The sequence below is a fragment of the Panulirus ornatus genome, chromosome 65, assembly GCF_036320965.1.
Source record: "Panulirus ornatus isolate Po-2019 chromosome 65, ASM3632096v1, whole genome shotgun sequence".
Lineage (NCBI taxonomy): Eukaryota > Metazoa > Arthropoda > Malacostraca > Decapoda > Palinuridae > Panulirus > Panulirus ornatus.
Window position 1 is genome coordinate 11,464,590 of NC_092288.1, and position 27,313 is coordinate 11,491,902.

The window sequence follows — 27,313 nt, forward strand, 5'->3', positions numbered from 1 at the left end:
CTGATTATCTTTTCCAGAATCTTACAGACCACACTAATCACTGAGACCAGTCTGTAGTTCAACGCATCTTCCAATCTCCTTTTGTGTAAATAGGTATGATGTTTCAGTCTTTTTCCACTCCCTTGACACTTTGCCTTTCTTTAGAGACATCTTGGACAAATGATAGAATTTCATCAAGACTATAAGCCTTATATGGGTCAAGGCCCTTAAGTATTCTGTGTGTGAAGATAAGATCTGATGATGATGGTGAATCAGTCCTCATCTTAGCGTATTCACTGACGTACTGCTATAGAAAATTTTGCTGCCCACACTCCAAGAACTTGTATCTTCCATGATTTCCTGTCACCATAAGTTCCAGCTCTGTATACATATTTGTTATTTATCTATCAGTATATGTATACTTTACTTGCAGTCGGAGGTGATCATCGCCTAACATTATTGACGTGTATGCAGTGCTGACGGCGGTGTGATCCGTCTTCTTGTCTGATTTGGTGTCTCCCGTCCTTTTGCCTACTGACTATTTGCTCTTCTTCCTCTTCTACCTCGGTCTGCCACGTTTGATGAATATCCCACTGAATACCGCCTTGATCTTGTATTTGTTACCATGCCTAGGCACCTCCAGGATAGATGATTCCAAAGCAAACATAATCACATCTGGTCGTTGCCGTACGTCTTGCTTATCACCACTAATTCTTTCTTTTATCACAGGCATTGCGTCTAGCAGTTCTATGCCCTCCAGTAATCTTTGAAGAGCATATCTTCTTACTTTCCTTTTAATCTGGTGTATGATCCTCATCCAGTCCAAAAAAAAATTAAAGATTTCTTATCCTCCTGGTGTACTAAGCTCGCTAAGTGTAAGTGCTTCAGTTCCTATTCGTCATCCTCAGTGTCTCAGTTGTCCGTAATGTCTATTTTTGCTAACAAGCACTGATCCTGTATGCTGTGCACTTTTCTATACCTTTTATCACACACACACACACACACACACACACACATGGATAGGGTGTGTGTGTGTGTGTGTGTGTGTGTGTGTGTGTGTGTGTGTATGTGTGTGTGTGTGTGCGTGTGTGTGTGTGCGCGCATAAATTCATAGGAATAAAGACATGGTATATACGAGTATATACAAGGTTAAGAGACGCGGGCAACACGAGTGTAATACTGTCTCCTTGTAGCCAACAAGAAGACAGTAATCACACAGCTGTAGAAGGATCAGACTCGAGTGTAAACTACCGGTCATGACTGACCATAAGTTAAGAATTCATTAGCATCACAAATGTTCTGGGAAGGAATCCCTGACCGCGTGAAGGTGTGAAACACTGAGTACACACAATGCAACGCCCCTTGGGGCTTGCCTGGTACACATGACCACCATCCGAGCCTCATCTGGTCCTCAGGAGTGACTACTTCTCCACGTAACATGGGTTTGCATACATGACTTGTCGACAAGACTTTCAGGAAAGCGTAGCGTGTTGGAGGAACTGGTGTGGTTGCGACTGCAGAGGCGCCTTTGTCGCCAGGCCTTTGTTAGGTAAAGAGAAAAGATGTAGTCGTCCAGATGAGTATTTCCAACGGCGACTCCATTCTTGTGTGCGGAACTTGTCCGAAATGGTAACTAATTACGTCACCTGTTATGATTAGCTGTCGATGTTTCGAATCTATTCAATACTTGCAAGGGAACTCACCGAACAACATCCTCTCTACCGAGACAGATGTCTTGACAATATTCATGATATAAGCAGTCTTGAGATTTCTCCTGTGACGTCAAGCCTGTCAACTGATGTGCGTAATACGTGGAATCCCTATGTGAGATTTTTCATAAGGAGTTGAGAAACTACAGTCGGGTTGGTTTTAGTTAAAAGACACCAATTCTGGTTGTCATTAGTGAGACGCGTCTAAGAACTATAAAATGCTCCTTCAGAACCGAAAATTTACGCACAGCAATTACCAGAATCTTCCTAAGACCCACTGAGACTTGCCATCAGGGCGACAGCGGACTTCCCAAGATCCCACGTTCCCTGGAGTCGCTAGATTCGTGTGGACGCGACAAAATCTCCCTATGTCCACCACCTCCGCGGCTTTGAGCTAAGGAGGTGTCACCAAGACGTAACTCAGTGTAACAGGCTGCTGGAACCGGAGGGACCTGGGGACACCATTAAGTGATCTCATATACCACTAGAGGTTGGACAGGTAACTGGAATAAGACTGTTCCCCCATGGGATTATAGCTCCAGGATCACCCTTGTGAAAGGGGAATCTTCCGAGTTGTTCCTTACCCGGCAGAATAGCCCTTAACCCCTTAGTCAGTCCAAGGCCTGACCTAACCTAATCCTTAACTTTACTAACGTCATTCTGGCGTTTCTCTCCCGTTCCCAGCCCTTGGGTCTACGGTCCCCCCCGCCAAGGGTGGGCAGGCGGCGGGAGACGCTTTCTCACGCCGCTAATGAAGTCCAGACACAGTTGACGTCAAGAAATGTACAATCCCGGGAAGGGTGGATGGTACAGATAGCGGGAAGGTAGTGATGCAACGGCTGCTGGCATTGCCTGACAAGAGCAGAGACAGGTTTCAGCTTGCAGCCTCTCCTTCAGCCAGGTCAAGGAGGCCGGCCCGGATCTATGTGCATTTCCACAGTCACCAGGCCTGATAACACGTGACCAACTGTGATAATTTGAAGAGGTGAAGTCAGCCAAAATTTACACAGTCTTGAAGTCTTTTATACGTAAATATAACTCTCTTAGCATTACACGTTGAATGACAACGTGGGCATAAAGATATGCAGCTATTAATCTAGGAGAGGAAGCTTTCTGAGGCGAGGTTGGCCAGATATTACGAGACGCGACAGTCAAGAAAATTTGTGATGAGAACCAACTTGTGACCATCAGTCTTAGAGTGACGAATGTGTGAACTTTCTACACGTTAGATCAGGTGACACATGAAGGTGGCAGAGGACAAGAGAATGTTATATAAAGATATCAAAATATAATAGAATTTTAAGTTTGTGATTATGATTCTGGTGGCGATAGTGGTGGTGGTGGAGTTTGGTAAGAGGATGGTTGGGTAGGGGAAGGAGTGAGTAAGATGTGGGAGGAGGGAGGGCAACACTCACCCCCTTCCTCCTTGAAGCATGACTGGCTACCTCAGCCTCATGGCTTACAGTAGTGATGCATCACTTGCATCATGCTACCCACCTCTCACCACCTGCCTCTGTTGCCGGACTCTGCCTGCTTGTGGTTACGCCGCGAGTGGAAAGTCACCTTCAGTGAGGCAATATCATCGAGTCATGACATAAGGGGGTACGTTCTTATCGAAGACCATCTCACTCCAAGGAAGTATTATCATTTCCCAGGCTACTGAAAGTACCGCAGATCACCATAGGGCATGGTCCTAACGGAAATCTTTGGGGGGCTTGGCTGTGGATAGAGAGGCCTCTGGTTTCTGTGCACTGTTAATGAGAGTGGATGTGAACAAATGAGGCCCATTCTTCGTCTGTTTCTGGCACTACCCTAATAACGCGGGAGACGGCGAACACGAATGAAGAAAATACACACCCACACCCACACATACGAATCCCCAAATAAACATTTGCGCACTCGCTCAATAGTTCAATGCGAAGGGATATCAGCCTATGACAGACAGTACAATTAAAGGTACTATTTAACTCGTGATTGGGTTGTGCGTGTGTGTGTGCATGTGTAGCGGGTCTTACAATACAGCAGTTGCTATCGTCTTCGACAGGAAGTTACAGGAGAGCGGCTGCATCAAGGGTGGTGTTGCCGTAGCTCACGTACCGACTGCAGCCGGGGATGTTTGAGGGTCGGAGATCCAGGGGAAGTGTGGTAGGGGAGGGGAGACAAGGGTCCGTGGGATTGGTACAGGTCGGCCGTCAGAGATGCTAGTCAGCGTTACGGCAGTGGACGTGACGCGGCGAAGAATGCAACGGTTGCACCATGTGACGCTAGCGGCGGCGGGCGGAGTCCACCGCGTTATATCAGCATCTTTTGCATGACCTGTCCGTGCCCCTGCATGAGGGAGCCACACCCGTCTGAGTCAGAGAACATGCCCTTCGGGTTGGGGTATGTTCCTCCATAACTATATCCTGTTCATGTGTTCAGTAACCCATCCTTTCACGTATACCTTATCAGCTTCTGTAATGCGTCTAATGATGGTTGTATAATTTTCTTGTGGATTATAATTCAATTTCTATCATTTGTAACGTATTATCTTAGTCCTCAAGTGTAGCTCCCCTCCACGGAGGAGGATAAAGTCCATACCTTAGCTAACACTCTGCTGGTCCACACACACACACACACACACACACACACACACACACACATACACACAGAAAACGGGAAGGATCACCATTAGCCACCATAGTACACAGGAAGTGTGTGTGATCTGCTGGGTGTTGGTGAACGAGTAGATCGTACCTGAGTGTAGTTACCAGTCTTTCTCATGGCTGTGATCATTGTGAGGGATGGCCTTCCTGTGGTCCCTAACTCATGGCTGTGTTCATTGTGAGGGATGGCCTTCCTGTGGTCCCTAACTCATGGCTGTGTTCATTGTGAGGGATGGCCTTCCTGTGGTCCCTAACTCATGGCTGTGATCATTGTGAGGGATGGCCTTCCTGTGGTCCCTAACTCATGGCTGTGATCATTGTGAGGGATGGCCTTCCTGTGGTCCCTAACTCATGGCTGTGATCATTGTGAGGGATGGCCTTCCTGTGGTCCCTAACTCATGGCTGTGATCATTGTGAGGGATGGCCTTCCTGTGGTCCCTAACTCATGGCTGTGTTCATTGTGAGGGATGGCCTTCCTGTGGTCCCTAACTCATGGCTGTGTTCATTGTGAGGGATGGCCTTCCTGTGGTCCCTAACTCATGGCTGTGATCATTGTGAGGGATGGCCTTCCTGTGGTCCCTAACTCATGGCTGTGATCATTGTGAGGGATGGCCTTCCTGTGGTCCCTAACTCATGGCTGTGTTCATTGTGAGGGATGGCCTTCCTGTGGTCCCTAACTCATGGCTGTGATCATTGTGAGGGATGGCCTTCCTGTGGTCCCTAACTCATGGCTGTGATCATTGTGAGGGATGGCCTTCCTGTGGTCCCTAACTCATGGCTGTGATCATTGTGAGGGATGGCCTTCCTGTGGTCCCTAACTCATGGCTGTGTTCATTGTGAGGGATGGCCTTCCTGTGGTCCCTAACTCATGGCTGTGATCATTGTGAGGGATGGCCTTCCTGTGGTCCCTAACTCATGGCTGTGATCATTGTGAGGGATGGCCTTCCTGTGGTCCCTAACTCATGGCTGTGATCATTGTGAGGGATGGCCTTCCTGTGGTCCCTAACTCATGGCTGTGATCATTGTGAGGGATGGCCTTCCTGTGGTCCCTAACTCATGGCTGTGATCATTGTGAGGGATGGCATTCATGTGGTCCCTTATCTCACGGCTGGATCATGACAGTGTGACGCCACACTTCTTAAGACATTCATGAGAAATTCGTTTCCTTACATAATATAATCCTTATGAAGAATCTCTTGAGCAACCATGTGGTTTAGATACAGTTCCCTTTTGTTCAGTTGTTCCTTGAGCACGACGCGAGGCGACGGCCTTTGAGCACGAGAGTACGACCCCTGGGTGTGATGGCCTGTCCTTTGACCTCACCCTTAAGGTCGAGTCGATGGCCAGACCATCATCATACCAAAGGGTAGCACCATTATGCTTGAGGGTCGTACAGCTGTACCCAATGGTCGTCCCATCATGCTCTAGGGTCGAACCGCCGCATCCAGGGGTCGTTCCATCATGCTCCAGGGTCGTACAACAATGCTCAAGAGTTTTGTAGTTATACTCAAGGAATATCCCATCTGTTATCATTTCATGTACATATTACATGTATAATTTTTACCCAGGAAACCTACACATATATACACCAAATTTTTGTGTGATGAGGTAATTTTCACCATTACGAAGAAGATGTAGAGTTAGTGCATTGCAGCAGACCCCACTGAGTGCAAGAGATTATGATTAAGCAGGCGGGAGCGTTGCTCTTGTTCCGGAAACAGTAGGAAATGTTTGGACACGACAGTCATTATGAGTGAGCACTAGGCCCCGTAAGGTTCGGACTCGCTTGTATTCGAATCTTGGGAGCCGTAAGTTGGCCTACACTCAGTCCCAGTGCTCATTCCACTCTCGGGGTTGGTCGATAAATGGATACCTGGTTAAGGATGTGTGTGTGTGTGTGTGTGTGTGTGTGTGTGTGTGTGTGTGTGTGTGTGCGTGTGTGTGTGTGTGTGTGCATATATACAAAGTTAAGAGACTGGGCAATACTTGTGTACGGCCAGTAGGAAATTACTTTTGAGTGTAGGCTAGGGACCAAGCCTTGTAGGAATTTCCATGTGTAAACAATGTTATATCTCTCATGTCTGTGCTCAGTGATTTCAGTCATTCCCAGCAGTTCAAACCTTTGCATCAATACAGGCCATGTGAGATCCCTGACCACTTTCAAATTTTGCAGTCTCGTTCGCCATATAGGGTGCTGTTAGGACCCGAAATAGCGTTATCACTGCTTCCTCTTGTCTTGAAAGTCCGCATGATCCATCCTACCATCTTTTCGAAAGAGGCAACTGTTGCCTTTTTGAAGGTAAAGTTGTCAGATAGCATTACCCTAATGTCTTTCATATTGTTCAGTCGAAATATGACAGCGTTTTTGTCCTCTGGCTATCCTGCACTGTTCTCGATTTCTTAATTCCTTCCCATACTTTGGGAGATTCTCGATTTCTTAATTCCTTCCTATACTTTGGGAGGTGGCACTTACCCCCATTGAAAAGCATATTTTCGACGCCGAGCGGATGACTTAGTTTAGTCTTTTTGTAGCCTGTCAGTGTTCTGTGTTGACGAGATGTTTATACTTGTTCCAGTATTATCTACGAAGGATAGTATGGAGCTGTGACTCTGTGTTTGCATCAACGTCAGATATAAGAATGAGGAGCATGAGTGGGTTCAAGTACAGTTCCTTGGAGGATTGAGCTCTTTACCGAGGAGGCTTAAGAAACAGCCCTGAATAACAAGGTGTTGTGAACTGAAAGTTAAAAAGTTGTATATGCATCTTCCTACACACACCTGGTATGCCAGTCCCTGGCCGAGCTAATTAAATGGGTTAGTTAAGCCAGTCCCTAGCTGGATTAGTTAAACCAGTTCCAGCTAGATCGCTGCTGGGACAGTTAATCCAGTCTGCAGCTCAGCTAGTTATGCCAGTACTGTACAGGTTACGGTAAACTACACCCAAGGAGGAATATCTAAGCCATATCCCAGTCGGATTAGTTAAGCCACTCCTTAGCCGGGCTAATTAAACAAGTCTCCAGCCTGTTTAGTTAAGCCATTCCCCAGCCGGGCTAGTTAAGCCAGTCCTGGCTGGGGGTTGGGGGAGTGGAGGGGTGTGGGCGCACTAAGCAGTGTGTACAAGGACCCTCGGGAACAAGAGGCAGACAACAACCTCGACCAACCATTCAGCAATTCTTTAATTTGTCTAAAAGGTTCTCCCTCCCCCTCCCTCCCTGTGTGTGTGTGTGTGTGTGTGTGTGTGTGTGTGTGTGTGTGTGTGTGCGCGCCCTCAATTTCTTATCAGAAGTAACAATGAGATATCGACACATCCGGATAATGACAGAAGCATCGAGGCGCTGAATGTCTATTTCCCGTACAATTGTTGTTTATGTCCGCTTAAGTTCTTCAGCAAATGTCTGGCAGACGATCAAGACGAGGACATTTACAGGAAGACTGATGTAAACATCTTGCCTAACTTGTCATTAAAGAGAGTTTGCTCTCACTGTCACCCCAGCGAAGGGAGACACTCCCGACGAAAATACACATTAAACTGGAAGTCTCGGAGCCGCTGCAGCTGTGTTAAGGCCCTTCTGGGGGTCGTCCAGAGGTTGGTCGTCGAGCTGTGAGCAAACGTCTCCTTCACAGAGACGGTGGGGAGGGAGGGAAGGGGCTGCAAGCTGGCCTCACACATAAGTTCATCCCAGGATATTTTTAGGGCCTTCATGTCTCGCTGGATTTATAGACCAAGTGACCAAGACGAAGCCGGGGCGTGGGGGCTGTCGGACCCCCTAGAACCGTGCTGACGGAGGGGGGAACCTCTCTGGCAACGTGAAGGGAGGAGATCAATGAATGAATCCAGTGGTGACGCAGGGAACCACACCACGTACAGGTGAGCAACTGATAAGTAAATGGACTGGCGACCAAATGAGCCACCTCTGAGCAACACAGGGTTACTACTTTGATGAGGACTTGGTTACGTAGGTCCTCTCACCACGAGCCTGAGAGTATAATGTGAAAGGCCGCGTCAGTACCAGCAAAGAAGCAGAAGCGTTTTAAAGCTCAGTGATTACTCTGACAGACATACACATAAAAGTAGTGGGTCAGTGGAAAATGTCGGACTCACACAGCGCATTATGACTGACCCGTAACGTTAAGACAGTCGATATTGACGCAAGAACCGCACAAGGGAAGGTACACGGGTTAAAAAACAATACACCAGCGAACACCTCACAATCTGCTTTATGGATACATACTTCCAAAACCAGACAGAGTCCTGTTCGTTAAATTATACAGGCGTTCTGTGGGAAAGATATCTACTCTGTTCGAACTGGTGTTGAGAAGGCTTCACCAGCAATAAATGGGAAGAAAGAAAGGCGGAATGAAGGCAATGTGTGTCGAGTTTGGAATGGGGCAGAGAGAAGAATGCCTCTGCTGAATGGAACATTGGACTGAATCACCCTCGAGCATAGGTCAGTAGAGGATGTTTAAGAGACTGAATTCCAGCCAGCGACCTGGTTCTCTTATACGGTGGAGAGGGTCAGTGGATGTGAAGGCCAACTAGTTGACTATGTCCCATGTTGCGAACGTCTCAGAAGCCCTACTAATCTGATCTTGGTCGATCGCCCTGTGAAGAGAGGCTACGACCATAGGACTATGCCCAAAAGCCTACACGAGCAAATGGCAAGTGTACGGCTTAACACTAGGATAGGCCAACCGCGACTGCTATCACTCAACACTGGCAACCAGTTGCGAAGTAATCTCATATAAGAGCAATTCTAAGCAGCCGCGATGACAGGACCGGCTCTCCCTTCCTGAATATGGCACAACCTAGTCCATTTGTACCGGAGCGAACAATGCACAGACGATTTACGTCAGGGCGAGCCAATGACGGGTCGACGACCATACCGCGCAGCTTATCTAAGACTGATCCACCGAGTAATAAGACAGTGTTGTAATTAGATCTAAGACTCTCTTTCGTCATTTTAAACATATTTATTGAACATCCGCACGATGCGCGACCCTTGGGTTTAATGACCTCATCTTTAACTTGACCTACATAGGGTGGTACTGTCGATCTTAAGGTGTTGATAAGCCATTACCCTACAGCAAAGATTTTCAGGTTGGATCTCTTGACCCAAGTCCTCTCGCTCGGTTGATGGCTTCATCCCTGCTAGGGTGTGAGTGTACACCTAACAAAAGACAGGGATTCAGAATTTCGCTTGTGACAGATACGGTGAATTTTTTCTCTCTTCACATCAACCATTTCGTATGATGTTGCTGCTGGTTCCGGGTTACAGCACGTTCGCTGTAGAGTAGAGGGACACCCACACCCTCAATACATCCACGATTGGTAAACTGTACAGTAAGTACTACCTTTGTTGTTATACACGTATAGTTTTATTGTCTTTACTTTTTTTTTTTACAGAGTAACTGATATCATATACCAGGAGAAATTATATTTGTGTCTGTGTTTGGACAAAGATGTAGCTAAACAATATGATCAGCAATGACTGTAATCTTTCTCCTACATATTTTCCCGGTGATTTGTTCATGTGCACGAAAAGACAGTGTATCGCCAGCCAACGAGGGATATTCTAGAGATATTCTGTCTTTACTCTGCATGATCCTTCGGCACACCAGTGATAGTCTATGATGTACGAACCTATCATGATCAGTCGTAAAGAAGGAAGATGATCCAATCTGAATTAGGATTTAAGTTTGTAAGGTATTCTTGGCACGTAAGATATATTCTCACGTATTTGCATGATCTAAGATGTCTTCCCTGCGGAGGATTAATACTGTATTACATGTATACTCTAGCCTGAACCAGGTACCCATTTTATCGACCAACCCCTATGAGTGGATAAACATCTGTATTGACCGTGAACCAACTGCCGTAACCATGATTTCGAGCCTATGCGCTCAACCCCGGGCGGCCCGTGAATGCGTCACGGTCAGGAACGCTAACTGCTACACTAGGGGAGTCCATGGTACTTCGCTCGTTCCCTTCCCTCCGTCTGTTCGTCTGTCTCTCATGAAACACTGACCGGAAGCATAAGCGAGGAAAACCGGGGCCAGTGACACAACCTTCCTCCCCTACATCCGTGTTACCATACCACAGTAGAGGAATGACTGGTATTTCCTTATCACGAGAACCTATTTCCGTCTTGATTATCACCAGGGTCTCCATATACGGGCTGGTTATCGGGACGCGGAGGTTGGCAACGCTGTGTATGGCTGGGTTACGTGTGGCGCCGCAGGGATTACCCCCAACCCCCAACCCGTGTGACGTCACCTCTCTTACTACACGGTCCCTCTCTGCATGACGTCACTCCTAGTACTTCAGGGTCCCTGCCAACATGACGTCACACACATTCTCACCCTACCCCCAGCAAGTTCGTTCAGATTCACCAGCCGAATTCCTGGACATCTGATTACGCTTATCTCTTCCAATTACGTATAATTTGACGCACTCTAGAACTGAATCGTTTCGATCCAGCGTTAATAAGTTTCTCACAAAAGGAACGAAAAGAAGTTACGCAAGAATCCCTGAGGGGACCTACCCTTACCGAACTTAAGCTTAAATAACAGTTTCATCAGATCTGATACGTCAGTAATCTCCGATTTTTTCTTCTAGAACTGTCGAGAGCGTTTGTGTATCACTGACCCATATCCACTGGTGACGTGTGTGTCTCGCTCACATCTGAGGAGAGAAGCAGCCACTGTTGACATTATGAGAGTCTTCCACGATTACAAGTTAATCTATAGTTTAAGAGAAATCACTCTTCGTACATCTTCAGAAAGACGAGTTTATTATTACTATCATCACTATTATCGATATCATTATTATCATTTGTAGTAGTAGTAGTAGCAGTAGAAGTAGTAGTAGTTGTATCACTATTATCAAGTTTGTTCGCAGTTTCCCGCGTCAGCGAGAACGCTAAGAATAAACAGAAATGGCAATCGTTGCCTCTCGGCGGTATCTCTCTAGGTGGGGGAGGTAAACGCTGTTGAAATCGTCTCTTTGACCCCGAGACGTAGGTCCCTGGAGGGGCTGATTGGCATGTGGTGGTGGAGGCGGCTGGAGGTGCTGTGCATCTGGTCTGGTGGTGCTCAAAATTCTGGCACCGTTAGCATCTGAGGGGCTGTGGGACGCGGAGCAGCACTTTGTATGTTCCCCAGGTCAGTGCTGCTCGGTGATGATCCGCGAGTTATCAGAACTTGCCTTGTTGTCACCAACTTGCGTGTTGCTGCGGAGCATCTACTCGCCGTGAGAACCGTGCAATGGCTCTCCAGACGCTCCAAAGGAAGCTCCTTGGCGTAGTTAAGGACAAGAGATTTTGTTTCCTTCATGGCCGGGTCCAGCTGCATTGAGGTTACCATGGTGGATGTCTCGAAAAGGGCGTCCACATTCTTCAGCAACACTGCATCTTTGGGATGGATGTCCATCTCCTCCTTCAAACTTTGGTGAATTTCACCTGTGGGTTCTTTTCGATCCATACGATCGTGACGTAGGTTATTCGTATGACGTGGTCTCAATCCTGAACCTGGGGAGAGGTGGTGTGATAGTAGTGGTGGTGGTGGTGGTTTTGGGAGCCTCCTGCTGGTCAGAGTTTTCCCCCCAAGACACGGCGGAGTTTCTTGTCCTCTTTGGTCCAAAGACTTTCCTCTTCTTCGCTGACGGTGGTGGTGGTGGCGGTGGTCTGCTCGTTGTCGTCTGGTGGTCGATCTCTTCAACCCTCGTTAAGGCATCGTAGCTCCTCCGTCTTCTTAGTCCGGAACCATTCGTCGTCGTCGTTCGCGGTGGGTCGCGCTTCGGAACGCATCCTGCGACGGTGAATACATGTGGTCACGGTATTGGAAGCGTGAGCTTTCCATGCCTAGCGGGAAAATCCTAACTTTGGGAGATTTATGAAGATCTCCCCCTAACAAAACCTATCTCCTACGACCCTCAACTGTGGGTGCTCCTGCACGATCACGGGATCCCACAGCGACTCGGTAGGCTGCTGCGACCCCCTAATGTGCACACAAACCCACTCTAAGTGAGGTGTGCAGCACCGGAGGCGCTTCTGGGGCGAATATTGACCCTACTCTCACCGTAGGATCAGTAGGCCCCTCCACGACAGCGGAGAAAGGAAAGGAAGTCAGTCAGAGGGAAAGTGTCTGATAAATCCACAAGACCAGACTTGAATGGCAGAGACCCTCAGCAGCTAACGGGGTTCCAACGGGAGGTCCGCCAGCCGTGGGAGAGTCTCTACTTATCAACCCTACCCTTGCTTCCTCAGACGTGGCTTATAAGTATTTGGGTCGACTGGAGTCGACAGTGTCCAGATCCGGATGGGTCTGCTGATGCGTGGCGAGCTTCTTTCCAGTAAGAACTGCGACAGCGACATTCTTTGTCGAGAGTGAGGAACTGCTGGCTTGAGCTGAGCTGAAGACTGCGGGAGCCCACGGCAAGGCATCGTCCAGGATCTTGACTGTTTGAGGAACTGGCCACCCTTGGCTTGGACGCCACAGAAGGTGAACTCGTCGCTGGAAGAAACAAGCCCCACGACTGCATGCTTAAACTCAAAGCGTCAATAGAAGTTAAGAAGCATGTTAGATCCTGGTCCTCGTCAGCAATCTTGAAAATACATCATCTATGCGCCTATGGTAGCGAGCCATCGTGTACCCGATCTCGTGGAAGCTACGGTGTCATGAAGGGACTGCTCAGGGTACGTTGGCCATCGGGCATATCCATTAAGGCGTGCGAGGTCCCCACACGACATCATGCCAGACGGGTTCTTCGCAGCTTGAACAATAGAATTGCACCAAGCCGTAGAGTACTCCAACTCGTCGATGATGTCTTTAGCAATGCAGTCGCTCAGTTGTGACTTGATTCCCTCCCGCCAGCCGTAAGGGATGGTGCGGGAAGCTATTATGTCTAAAAGACGAGCATCGTCTATGAGCTGGACACGAATGGGGGCCTCCATACATCTTCCACGGCGTCTCCGATGCACAAGAGACCCTCGGGAAGGCCGCAAGTATGGCGACGGGGTGTCCTGCTCGCTGTGCTTCAGCGGGATCGTGGTCGTTCTGCCACTAGCAGCACCACCGGCTGGGCAAGGGGCGATAACCGGATCACCACGAGCGGTTGATAGGCCTTGACCCAGCGTCAACTCCCTCTGCCAAGCCGATTGGATCTTAGCATGAAAATCATCCGGCTGCATCCCAACCGCAGTGATGTTAAACACTACCGTTTTCGTGCCTTCCATTCCAGGGTGGACGAGAAGGCTCCCAAGCAGGCGAGTGGCTGGCGACCCGCAACGAAGAAAACAGTGCTACATATGGGCTTCAGGGTGGACTGAGATATACCTAGGGATTAAGCCACATCAGGTCCCCATGACTGAAGCCTCGGTCCCAGGGTCAGGCGTCCACAAGAGTGCGTCGTGGGCTCGCATAGTGGGTGGCGCTGACCTCCACTCGTAGCGTCGGACCTGCCGACAGAGTAGACGCCAGCAGGGAGCTGGTGAATCGCCTGGTTTTGACTCATCCATCGGCGCCTTGCTTTGAGAACTGCTTCGACGACCCTTCGAAACTTCATCTCGTGAAGTCCCAACGGATTTTCTACACACCACTGCAAAATGGTCTCTTGCCACGTCCTTATCTACGGCCTCATACGCATGTCCTTATGACGAATCTGAACGCATCTACAGCATACACTAGGCTTAGTCCTCGCAATCGCGCAATGCGCGACTTCTAATCTTGCTTATTCCGAAACTCTTTGGTCAGCGTATGACCTATCGAACTTTGAATCACTACACCGTTTACAATAGCATTTTTGGAAGCTCTACATATGTTAATAGCACTTTTGTAACTTTAAATCTTTTCTCTCAAATATGCATTGCAATACTTCCTCATCGCGAGTCCGTATCATCTACTTTCTAAGGTGATTGCCTAAATAAAAATTGCCATTTCACGTCAAACATAAAACAGTAAGGCGTTTCATCTGGTTCTTAAAACTCATGAAAGGAGTCCCATGGGTCCACGATGACGCTCCGCTGTCTTCGAAGACGCGCCTCATAGAGTCCAGTCTCCGGTCCCGCGCCGTCTAGTACACATATCGTACCGCAGAAATCGTATCCACCCGTTGTCCAAGAGACGCCGAGGATGTAATCTGCTCCGCTTACGGCAGGAACGAAATCCTCGTCACCGTCACATATCCCTTAAATTTGTGGCATCCTGCATCGAATTCTTTTAATAAAGCTGAAGACGACAGGTGCAGAGGGGATGTATCGCGAGCGGAATACTGCACATAGTGATGCACAACAGTTTCTGGCAGCGGCGTCATTTGTGGTCGTTGCACTGTTATTACCTGATGGTTACTATTCCACCATCCCTTGAAGATTTGGATCAAGCGCTCTTCCCTCTGATGTAATTCTTCCTTGGCTTGCTGAGCCATCTCAGCTTGCTTCATCAAGAGTGCCGTCAGCTGTACCCTGTTGCTAATCTACCTTGGGTAACACCCTTCAGTAAGCTATGGACTTTGCGTTTCATCCTACTCACAGCGTAATGCTTCAGTATTGTATGAAGTCTGACGGCTTAAGGAAACACAGGCTTGACAAGTGTATTTACCCGGGAGATAAGTAACACAGGTCTGCATGACCTGACCCAACCAGAGGTAAACACTACAACATAAAACGGCTCGTCACGTCATCCAAACTCAAACACTTAGACAAACAACTGACAATATAGAGCGGCAGTTTTCATTCACGCCGCTAGAGTGCAGCACTCGCGCACTGAGTCACGCCATGAGAGGGCAGCACTGGCTAATCCACTTGGAATCGCACGTATAATACACAAACACCACTGTTGACCATTGCTCTCTCACGTCACCTCTCATTTGTTCGCTTTTCCACCCCTTCACCTTCCTATCGGCCTCCTGCCGCCCACTCTTCGCACATCTCCCGATCATTCTCTTCCATTCCCCGCAGGTTGCGCCCACACAACTCTTTCACTAGCATATCAACTTCCTCATCCCACCATTCATTACCCTACATACGTATGCATATTTCTTTAACTACCTTCCCTTCCTCGCCCACTTCCCTAGTATCGTTTACTCTCACCTTTTGCCGTCTTTCACCCGATCTCACCCGGTATTTCCTCACAAAAGCCTCTTGTTAAAGCTCTCTCACTTTCGCCATCCTCTTCCCACCAAAACATTTTTTTTCCTAAAATTCCTACAAATTTTCACCATTATCTCCATCGAGAAGTAATCAGAAATCTCTCCAGCTGCCCCTATCAGTGCATTTCCCTTTTGCACACCTGACGGTTGGTGCATAATCCAAAAATTCGCGTTGACCTCAACCCCACTCACCCAAGTATTCTTAAAAATGCTTTTTCTTTTTTTCTTTAAACCATGTATTGTCAATCATCAGTTCTGTTCCAGCACAACACTTCACAACCTGTTCATCATTTTCCATCACACTAGGAAACCCTACGTCACCAAGTTATACCCTCAACTCCCACACTCTTGCATTCAGTCACCCATCACTAATACTCGATCGCTCGTATCCAAAAACTGTTGACACACTCGCTCTCTCTTCTCACAACTAGGTGCATAAAGCACCGACAATCCCCCCACCTCTTCTGGTCCACTTTCATGTTTCCCCAGCATCACTCACTCTTAAGCCCACTTGTTTTCATTTTTTAAACGCATTCCCACAACTCCTTCAGCAGAAGTGTGCCACCCACTCCTTTTGCCTTCGCCCTCACACTGGCCCCAGACATTACCCATATGAGGTTCCTAAAGCCATTCTTTCCCCTTCCCCTTGAGCTTAGCTTCACTTAACACCATACCATCCAGGTTCCTCTCCCTTAGGGTGATACTTATATCTCCCGTCTTCTCTCTCTAGCGTATAGGCAAGCATCCCAGCCTGAGCCTATCCAAGAGGAGGCAGAACTCACTTGGTTCCTCTTCGGTTCCTACTTTTAGAAACTGAAATACAAGAAGTGGAGGTGTAGGGCTGGGTAGCGCACAGGTGTAGGGTTGGGTAGTGCACAGGTGTAGGGCTGAGAGGTACACTGGTGTAGGGCTGGGCGGTACACAGTTGTAGGGCTGGGGGGTACACAGTTGTAAGGCTGGGCGGTACACAGATGTAGGGCTGAGAGGTACACAGGTGTAGGGCTGAGAGGTACACAGGTGTAGGGCTGGGAGGTACACAAGTGTAGGAGCCAGACAGTTAATCACTTACCACAAACAAATGAGATTAATTCAAGTAATTACTTGTTGCTCATCAACCGACGGGTTTTATTAAGACCATGACACTAAAACCCGTCTTAAACTGGTGTTAAACTGGGTTGCGAAGGAAAACATGTTTTGCACAGGTGTAGTCCCGTGCAGGGAGGTGTGGTGCAGGATGCCTGGCTTCTACTACACAGGCAGTAATGTGTTGTCCGGGAGGATGACTCAAGACGAACACGAGCATATCTCACAGTTGCCAAATGCGATACACTTTGTCTGATATCTCGAGTGGATATTATCATTTATAGCATTATCAATGTTGTTATCATTATAATCATCATTATCAATGATACTACTACTACTACTACTACTACTACTTACAACAATAATAATAATAAGGATGATAATAATAATGATAATAATAATAATGATAATAATAATAATAATGATAATAATAATAATAATGATAATAATAATAATAATAATAATAATAATAATAATAATAATGATAACAGTAATAATAAATCATTCTCATTTATCAATTCTATTGTTGATATCATTATCATTATTATCATTATTGGTTTTTCCAATCCAAAAACAAGTCGAACTTCTCTCTGTCTTGTTCGCTGTCTTCTGCCAAATACAACCTGAGCTGCTGCTTCTCTCTCTTAATATCCTTTCCTCAGTTCTCTTCATCTAGGGGTCTTGTTTTCTGACTTGACCATTGAGGGTCAAGTCAGAGGTCACGCTCCCGTGGTGTCCCCTCGAGGTCACGGTGCTGTACCGTTGTGCAAAAGAAAAGTTTACGCATGACCTACCTGCTGTGAGCGAGACAATCCCTATGTGCGAGTGGTTGTCACTATTACTGTACTACTGAACGGTTACAGTTCTTGTGTTGCAGCCCAGGGCCGTGTCTTGGCCTCTCTGCTGGCGCCCTGTGACTGCCCTGGCTTATCAGGTTCCTGATGATGATGTATACATAGTTCTCCCTTCTCCCACGCCTCTCATGGCATCAGTATAACATGAACCTATCCTCAGCATAACACAACCGCTCCTCAGTATAACACAGCTTCTCCTCAGCATAATACAACCTCTCCTCAGCATAACACAGCTTCTCGTCAGCATAACACAACCTCTCCTCAGCATAACACGTCCTCTCCTCAGCATAACACCACCTCTCCTCAGCAAATACAACCTCTCCTCAGCATAACACGACCTCTCTTCAAAATAACATGACTCCCCTCTTCAGCATAACATGACCTCTTCTCAGTATAACATGAGCCCCCCCTCCCCTCTTTAGCATAACACTGACCTCCCCTCAGCACAACATGACCCTTCCTCCCGCACCACATGCACCATCCCTGCCCTACTCCGGACCCCTCAGACAGACCGCGTTGGCTCGTCATGAAGGCAAAGAACTCGGGTTTATTTACCATTCATTTGATATACCATGACACTACTCTGGCCAGCCCATGCCAGGCCTTCCTTGACTTGCTTCTCTTATCAATTCCTCCGTAGGATGGAAACGCACATTGCCTCACACATGTTTGAGGTGCGCCATCATCTGTGTCTTCTGTGGTGAGGACTTGGCTAAAGGTTTAAGTCGCAAGGCGCCAGATTCCCGATGTTTTTTTAAACAAAGGGTCGGGATTGAGGCGTGACTCTCTCCTGCCTTACAGTCATTTCCTTGTGTCGCCATCGTTCTCAGAAGAACCTGCTGACCCCCCCACACACACACAAAAAAAAATTAACCTTTATCTGAAGTGGTTCAGTCAAGCTGCAATGTAATCGCTCTGAGGACTCTTGAGTACGACTGTACGACCCTTTAGGGTGTGATAGCCTGGTGCTTTTGACTTGATCCTTCATTGAGGATTGAGTCTAAGGTCGTACAGTCACGCTCAGGATGCTAGGCACCATAACTCACCTTGAGCTGTTTGTATCCGCAGGTCAGTCTTATGAGATACAAGCATCATTAACTTTACCCAAGCCTGATGTCCCTGAGCATCAGCAGGAGATGGAACTCTACTTGATTTCAAGCGGATTCCGTTTTTCCAACCTGTAATTATTAGAACAAAACTTAACTGCCATTCGAACTACTAGGAAACAGGTCTAAATTACCGTTCCAGGCTTACTAACTTAAGCTCTTGACCTGAAATATCTATACCCGAACGTGGATCTGCATCTGAACCTAATCCTGGCCAATAATGACCCAGACCTATTCTAACCAGACAAGGACGTCCATAGTCTACCAACTTAGACCAAAACAAGTGACTCACCCAACCTAAGTTTACCCTCATTTTGCAATATAGTAACACTACACTGAAGAACCATAGTGTCGACATCTTTAAACCATGACTAACACCGACAATTCCTCCCTGCTATATACACGTCTGGGTCTCTCCAAAAGCCGTTGCTACAAATGATAACAATAATGTCAACATTATGCTCAGGTAGACTGGCACTGGTAGGACGCTTCTCTTACGGTTTGACGGTCACTTTAGAAACTAGAAATCGGATTTCTGTTTTTCCTTCTCTCTTTTTTGTTTTCTTAGACCAACGCGGGCGAGGTGCGAGTGTGTGTGTGTGTGTGGTAGGCAATAAAGTGGATCTTAACTGCTGATTCTTACGGTCATTGGCAATGTGGTTGGCTGCGCAGAAGGGCCACGAGAGAGAGAGAGAGAGAGAGAGAGAGAGAGAGAGAGAGAGAGAGAGAGAGAGAGAGAGAGAGAGAGAGAGAGTGTGGCTTCTCTCCGGCCCTTTGAGGATAAAGCGGCAGCCCGCCCGACATCACCTGTCACAGGGTCGCTCAGATATATGGGAGGCGCCGACTCCACCACCAACTACCTGGCCAATACGGCAAATGAATCTCACAAGATTGTATCATCAGTCTCTCTCTCTCTCTCTCTCTCTCTCTCTCTCTCTCTCTCTCTCTCTCTCTCTCTCTCTCTCTCACACACACACACACACCAAAAAAAAGTCAAAGACGTCCCCTGGATACCAGTCAGTGGGGTCCCCACACACCAGGCAGTGGTGTCCCCACACACCAGGCAGTGGTGTCCCCACTCACCAGTCAGTGAGGTCCCCACACACCAGCCAGTGGGGTTCCCCCCCCCCACACACGTCAGTAGTGTTCCCACTCACCAGTCAGTGGAGTCCCCACTCACCAGTCTGTAGTGTTCCCACTCACCAATCAGTGGAGTCCCCACTCACTAGTCAGTGGAGTCCCCACTCACCAGTCAGTAGTGTTCCCACTCACCAATCAGTGGAGTCCCCACTTACCAGTCAGTGGGGTCCCCACACACCAGGCAGGGGGTTGCCCTACCACTAACAAGTCGTCAGAAGGTAAGGATAATCCGGCAGCTGGCATAACGAGTCTCTCAGGACCTTCCCCTCCCGCCAATATTGATGGTCTCCCGCCCTCCCACCCACACCTCCTGCCTCCCGCCCACACCTCACTACAACCTACCTCTCCCCCACACCTCGCTACCACCTGCCTCTCGCCCACACCTCACTACGGCCTACCTCTCACCCACACCTCGCTACGACCTGCCTCCCGCCCACACATCACTAGGGGCTGCAACCCGCCCACGTCTCGCTAGGACCTGCAACCTTCCCGCATCTCGCTAGGACCTGCTTCCCGCCCACGCCGGTCACACCACGCCAAAAATTTCCCACTCCTCCCAGCACTTGCCACACTTCATCTACCGCATCACGCCCACTACACAATACTTTCCATACACATCACACCCACTACACTATATACTCGCCACATCACGTCACACCCATTACACAATACTTACCACACCTCGCCCACCACATGACACCACGCGTCACGCTCACCACACAGTAATTGCCATCCATATCCACCACATCATAGACGCCACACAATAGTTCCGACCCGATTCATGATAAAGAAACGCAGTGGAAATAATTATTATAAAATCTTGATAAAGTCTGATCACTTACAACGGTCAAGTTCGTATCTATCAGTTGTCACATAAACTGGATTAGGTGATAAAAGTTTCTTAAACTGATGATACAAGTTGTATGATAAGTGTCTGTTTTCAGCTCACCACCTCCATGTTAACACCGAGATACAAGAAACTCAATTGTGTGTTCATTCATAAATGTCTCAGGACCTCCTTTCCAGAGGTCCCTGCCTCCTGCAGCTGCGCTATTTAAGGTAGCACGAAAATGATGGACTCCTTAAGAGTGAGTTTTTTTGAAGAGACTGTACTCCAAATGATACAGCGTCACCAAAGGTGACTTTTTCACTTGCGGTATAAGCTTCTGCAGGCGGAGTCCGGTATCACCTGTCGTAGGTGTATGACTAGTGCTAAGTGCCAATGATAATGTCAGAATTTAAAAACAAGACCTTTAATCTAAAGATAAGCGTTTTGGTTGCATCATTTTAAAGTGCGGTTTAATTTAAGGTGTTAGATGTATTTCCACATGTTTAGAAGGACTTTATATCGTACATATTTTTCATTCCGTAGAAATACTGGTATCGTAACACGACGTCCAAATCGTTTTGGCGCACAAGACTAGCTTGGGCTTTATATACGGCTCACGGATCAAATATATATTTCCAAAAGAATTTACCTAACTTTATTTCCTAGTATCCTGCTTAAGCAATAATGTTAAAAAAAAATTGATATTATTTAATGAAATAACTGGTATATTTGATCTGAGAATTATTAGAATCAATTTCCACTATACATGGTATATAACTCGCAGTTATTGTTCCAAACAGACGGGCACGCCGACAAACCAAGCCAAGGGTAGAAGGCAACGAGAATTAGCAAAAATGGTATATTATATTAAGTTAGATAGTTCATACATAACGAATTGATGTGTTATCGTTCTGTTAAAGAAGGAATACATGATAGCATACTTGGGCGTGGAATAATAGAACGTAACTGAGCCAACTCTTACCTCTTGTGACACCGCTCGTATGTTTCTCTGTACAATTGCCAGTGTTCTTATAAAATAAAGATTCTGAAATAATTTATAAACTATATGCTTGTCAGGAAATCACTCTTATCAGAGGATAAGGAAATTATATTACCAGTATTGGTGCACATGTTAACGGTTGTATACTAAGAAAAGCGTAAGATCTGTTTACAGCATTCTAAGTGTAAACCTTACTTTCTGGTGTGTTCTGATAAGCGTGACATGATTAATGTCAAAGTTTTCTATAATCTTGAACTTATATTAATGTGATATTTGAAAGCCCTTGGTGTGTTTAACAAACTAAATGTCATTTTCTGTTTCCTGTCGAAATTGAATAAAGTTGTGGTGAAAATTTAAAAGATGACTCTATCTAGGTGATATTTAAAAAAAAATATTATATTGGTTGGGTAGTGTAAAATTTTATACGTAAGCCAATCCTACTCAAACAACTGTAATTCCTGAAACAATGGGCTGGGCTTTGGATTAGAGGTAGGGTAGAGTCCCTAATTGCAAACGCTCATGGTTTATGTTTATGATCACTGATCATAGAATCATTCTTTCTACTAGAAAGAATTATATAAGTGTGGGAAGTAGCGTCTTTTCAAGCCAATCTCTCGATGTTGGATAGCTCATTGCAGTTTTAGGTTTATAATAATGAAGAAAGAACAAGTCAGATGCTGATCTTAATATATTTCTAACAGGTTTCTAAGTCTTCATTGGTGCTATTACCTGTGCTCAGCTCTGCCTTCAGATTTTAATTATGCAATCGTTTTAAGTTACTCATTCACGTGCATTTACGTATTCATTTTTTTTACCTTGTATATATCATGATCACTTTGGAAGTATACATAATTATGCTTTGTGCTGTTCTTGGTGAAATTTAAATTTTTACTGATTAGTCTTTCATTCAGCCTAGCAACATATCATAACATTAAAGATGTAAAACAAGCCATCCGTGTATGGTCTCAAAAAATTTCACTGTAATCCCAACTACTTTACCCTGCATCGTTGAATTAGAGTCGACATTTTGAATGCTTCAGAGGATAGCTTTTACATAATTTACAGCATTTTTAATTTGTGATCAAAATATTCTGTGATAGGATAGTTTAAAAATTCCACTTTCACTAGAAAAATTTCTTAAGGATTATTGCACTCGTCAAAATGTCATACTTGAAAGTATTGTCGGATCCTTTCAAAGTATTGCTTACTTGATATGTTGTAATGGAGGGATACTTTTTTTTTTCTCTTGCAGTCTGTAGCAGTACCAACTCCAATTAACCCCAAGCCTTTCTTGAACCAGCTAACTGGCCAGGCTGTCATTGTAAAACTGAAGTGGGGTCATGAGTATAAGGGTATCCTTGTGTCTGTTGATGGATATATGAACCTCCAGGTGAGTTCACCAAAATAGTTATGCTGCCATGGCATTGAGTAATGCAGTCAACCTTTCTGTCTGTTTACATGTCTCTTATCATGACTTCTTTCTCAATTTAATGGGTTGCATCTGGTATATAAGCCACTACAACATAACTTATACGCCCTTAACCCATGCCCAATTTGTTAAAGTGAAGTGTGGACGTCCATGTTTATAAAGGTCCTTTCTTTTTAAATCTTACACAGTAAGAAGGTTCATCTAGCAAGGCCTCTCCCTTCGCACCACCTTCATTCATGAGTTCGAGTGTTTCTACAATTGTAAATGGCAGTGGAGAGAAGCTGAAGATATGTTCGAGTAAACCATTAGGCTGTATACACTTGATTCACTGTGTTTAAATTGGGAGCTAGATATATAATAGCTTGAACACTCAAGGAAGAATGAACCAGAAGTAAAGGTTACTTAATGGAAATTAATAAGGGAAAAGAAGATGGGATTTAAGGAGACGCCAGTTTGCTAAATGGGGAAATTGCGGTGCAGAAGATTATGAACATTAATTGTGTGAAATTCTTTAAGTAGTTTGTTGTGTTTGTGTTCACTAAAATAAATTTGGTTACCTCTTATTTCAGTACTGTACTTCCTTTGTGGATTTAAGAAAAGGATTCAGCACTCAAATTAGCTCCTCTACCTAGAAATTTAGCTTTTTTTTTATTTTACATTTTTGTTCCATTCTTCTGAACTAATGATTATCTAAAGCCTCTTGCTCCTTTTTGAACTGTGTTAACACATCTTTATACTAATTCATGTTTAAGTAACAAATTTTTTAAAGTCATGACTAATTTCTTTATTACAGCTTGCAAATACTGAGGAGTACATTGAAGGTCAGTCAACTGGTAGCTTAGGGGAAGTGCTTATCCGCTGTAACAATGTTCTATACATCCGTGGAGCTGAGGATGATGATGAAGAAGAAGGGCAAATGAAGGAATAATGAAGAGAATTGTGTATAAAAAGGACTTTTTTTTTGCATTGAAAGTAGTTTCTTGTTTAATTCTGTTGTATAAGGCAGGCTCACTGTTATAAAAAATTTCTTAAAGATTTCCTTGTGAACTGTTTGTTTGGGAGTATACCTAGTTAGGAGTTTGTACTATGACATTGTAGCCAGTGACATATTGAAGCAAGTCAGAAATTGGGGGGGAAACAAGATACTTGTATAACTGCAAAATGTGCAGGGAACTACTTTTTATAGTACCTTATAATATTTATAAGACTGTGCAAGTGTTTTAGGTTCCATAAGTTTGTACTCATATTCCATTTCATGTTTTACAAATAACACATTTAAAACCATCTTTGAATCAAAATTTGTTTTATTTACCATGTACTTTATTGGGTTAGGAAGTGATTAAGGCCAGACCAACACAGCTAAACAGTGCTGTGGTTGTCAGAGACTGAGGCACTCAAAAATCAATTGTGCATTAGAGGAAATAGATATTTGCAAAGAAAACTGGCTTACAAGAAGAATGAAATAAAAAGGGGTAGGAAGTAGAGAAATGAGAGATTAAGACACGGTGCAAATTGATAAGAAACATGACAACCATTTTAAATGCAAGTACATCCTAAACTGCAAGCATTGATGAATAAATTATTTGCTAGCGAACCTTTCACCTTTCTTGTGCCACAATAACTTATTAATAACTGAAGCAATAAAAAGTGCATTCCTAGAAAACATCTTTTCAGTATGGCCAATGGATTACTTCTGTTATGCAAATACACAATAGGGAACTCAACTAGTCATTACCCTTGCTATAAGACAAATGGAAAAAAACACACCATCATGAATGCATATGCTTGTACAGAAATGGCAAATGTCATTTTGGGTATCATAAAGTCATAATAAAAACAGTTTTAAATGCCATGTTGATATCACAGCCCTACTACACTGCAGACCTACCTTCACCTGAACTCTGTAAATACAGTATACACTTATCATGTCAATGGACTAAACCAGGGCATGTGAAATGGCTTGGGGAAACCATGGAAAGGCCTGTGGGGCTTGGTTATGGACAGGAGGTTGTGGTCTTGGTGCACTGCATATGACAGATAAAGAATGGATATGAGCAAATGCAGTCAATCATCATCAGTTCCTGGCACTAACGCATGAAATGGAGGACCAGTATTTTTTTTCATCAACATTTCCTGCATCAGTCAAGCACTGCCTGAACAAATGAAGAAATGGCCTCACTTGTTCAATTGCATTATCTACCTGCTGTATACAAAGTTAGCAAAACCATACCTGTCTATCTATATACAGGCCTTGGACCTTCCTGTGGTTTTCCCCAGCTATTTCATATACCCTGGTTCAGTCGATTGATGGCAACTGGCCTCCTGTATAACACTTTTCTCCTGTTTGCTTTATCCTGTGCACATCTTATATCTTCCAGCACGTTCAGGCCTTGAGCAACAAAAACCATTTTCACATCCTGCCATCTCCAATTTAGTTTACCCCTTCTTCTTTGTCTCCACTTCCGACATATAATCTCTGTCATCTCTCCTTACTTATTTTCCATACGTCCGAACCATTTCAGTACAGCCTCTTCAGCTCTCTCAACCATACTCTTCATATTACCTCACTTTTCCCTTACCCACTCAGTTAACCCTTACCATAACACAAATTGTCTTTACACATTTCATATCCAACCTATTTGCCCTCTTTGAATCATTCTCATCTCAAGCCCTGTGCCTTTCACCAAAACAACGCTGTCAGGACTACTAAACCCCCACACATGCCACTATTTGCCCTACCAGATAGTTACCCCCTTTTTCCACACATTTCTAAATTCTCCTAAGACCTTTGCCCCTTAACTCACCCAATGACTCCCTTCACTTCCCATGGTTTTGTTCGATGCATGTCCACTCTCAGGCATCTAAATAATTTAATTTCCTTCAAGTTTTCTCCATTCAAGCTCACACCCTTACTATCTTTCATTCTAATGCCAAATCTAGGAACCTTGCTTTTATTCACACTTAACTTTCTCCTCTCACACACTTCCAAACTCAGATACCATTTTTTTTTGCAGTTTCTCACATAAATCTGTAATCAGCAAACAATAACTGACACTCTCCCTGCTATCAAATTCCACACAGGCCTTCCTTACTCATGAGAAGACTTACCTTCTGAGAGCTTTCCTCCCACATCATATATTCTTGAAACCTTCCACAAAGCATCTCTATCAACCCAATCATATGCTCTCTCCAGATCCATAAATGCCACATACAAATCCTACTTCTCTGGGTTTTTTCAATTCTTCAAACGAAACACCTGATCCCCAAATCCTTTACCACTCCAGAAACCACACTGTCCCTCCCCAGTCTGATGCTTTGTGTAAGACACAACTCTTCTGTATAACTTAGCAGGTATTCTCAACAAACTTATACCTCTGTAATTCAACATTTACCTTTATTCCCTGTGCCTATATATGCTTCACCATGATCCATACATGTATTAAAAATCCTGTTTAAACAATAGTCACCCTGTCTTAAGAAAGTCAACTGCATGCTATGGTGTAGCGGTTAGCATTCCTAGCCATGATATATTCACAGGCTGCCCAGGGTCAAGTACATAGGTTCAAATCCTTGTTAATGCAGACGGTCCACAGTCAACCCAGCTGTTCATCCACCCCTCAGGGTTAGTCAATAAAATGGGAAAGTGTACATTAAAATGGGTGTATGTTTGGTGAAGTAGCTTAAGGTTGGGTTTGTGTTTGTACTACAATTACAGCATGCATGTTTTGCTGACAATGTGTTTGTCAAGGAAATTAATTTATAAGCTGATGAAGTTTGAAGCAGGAACTAGCTATTTCTTCAATTTTGGGGTTGATGGTTGGATGGAAGGGGTTTAAATCTGTTGCAAAGAATACTGTGCGTATTAAGATTGTATTGGAGGCATTTTTTTCATCACTGTTATTGATGAATATTGGTGATTCTTCTGAGTGCTTTGTTATTTGTTTCCATTTTTGTTATATATGCTTTTGATAGGGTGGAAGACCAGACAGAAGGTAAAATAATCTTTAGAAAATATAAAATACTTAAACCATGAAGAAACCAAATAAAATCAAAATATAAAATTGCCTGTATCTCTTGGAGAGCCACAAACTCATCCAGGCAGAGTATCAGATGATGCAGTTGATTACATTCTGCCTATTAACAGAATAACCAGCATTTCTAAACACCCATATTAACTACCAGTAACATAACCAAATAACTACAAAACAAGAAAGTAGGTTCACAGTCTTACATGGATGGTCCTAGGGGGCTGACAGGGATGTTTATACTGTAAATCTCTGGACATCAGTGCACTGTTTCCAGGTCATTCACAGTTGTAAACCAGAGTAGTTCTCTCCTTACACAGTCAGTCAATTCATGACAACTGCAAACACTTCATCATGAGCTATGAATAAAT

The 27,313-nt window shown here is 45.1% G+C and overlaps 1 protein-coding gene across 1 annotated transcript; it reads left to right on the forward strand.

Annotated features, from left to right (window-relative positions):
* The first annotated feature begins 21,269 nt into the window (after positions 1–21,269).
* On the forward strand, positions 21,270–24,215 carry SmF (small ribonucleoprotein particle protein SmF). The gene is made up of 3 exons (XM_071657983.1): positions 21,270–21,345; positions 22,741–22,878; positions 23,711–24,215. The coding sequence occupies exons 1-3, from the start codon at positions 21,343–21,345 to the stop codon at positions 23,843–23,845; spliced, it is 276 nt and encodes a 91-aa protein (XP_071514084.1). The 5' UTR covers positions 21,270–21,342; the 3' UTR covers positions 23,846–24,215.
* Positions 24,216–27,313: the final 3,098 nt, after the last annotated feature.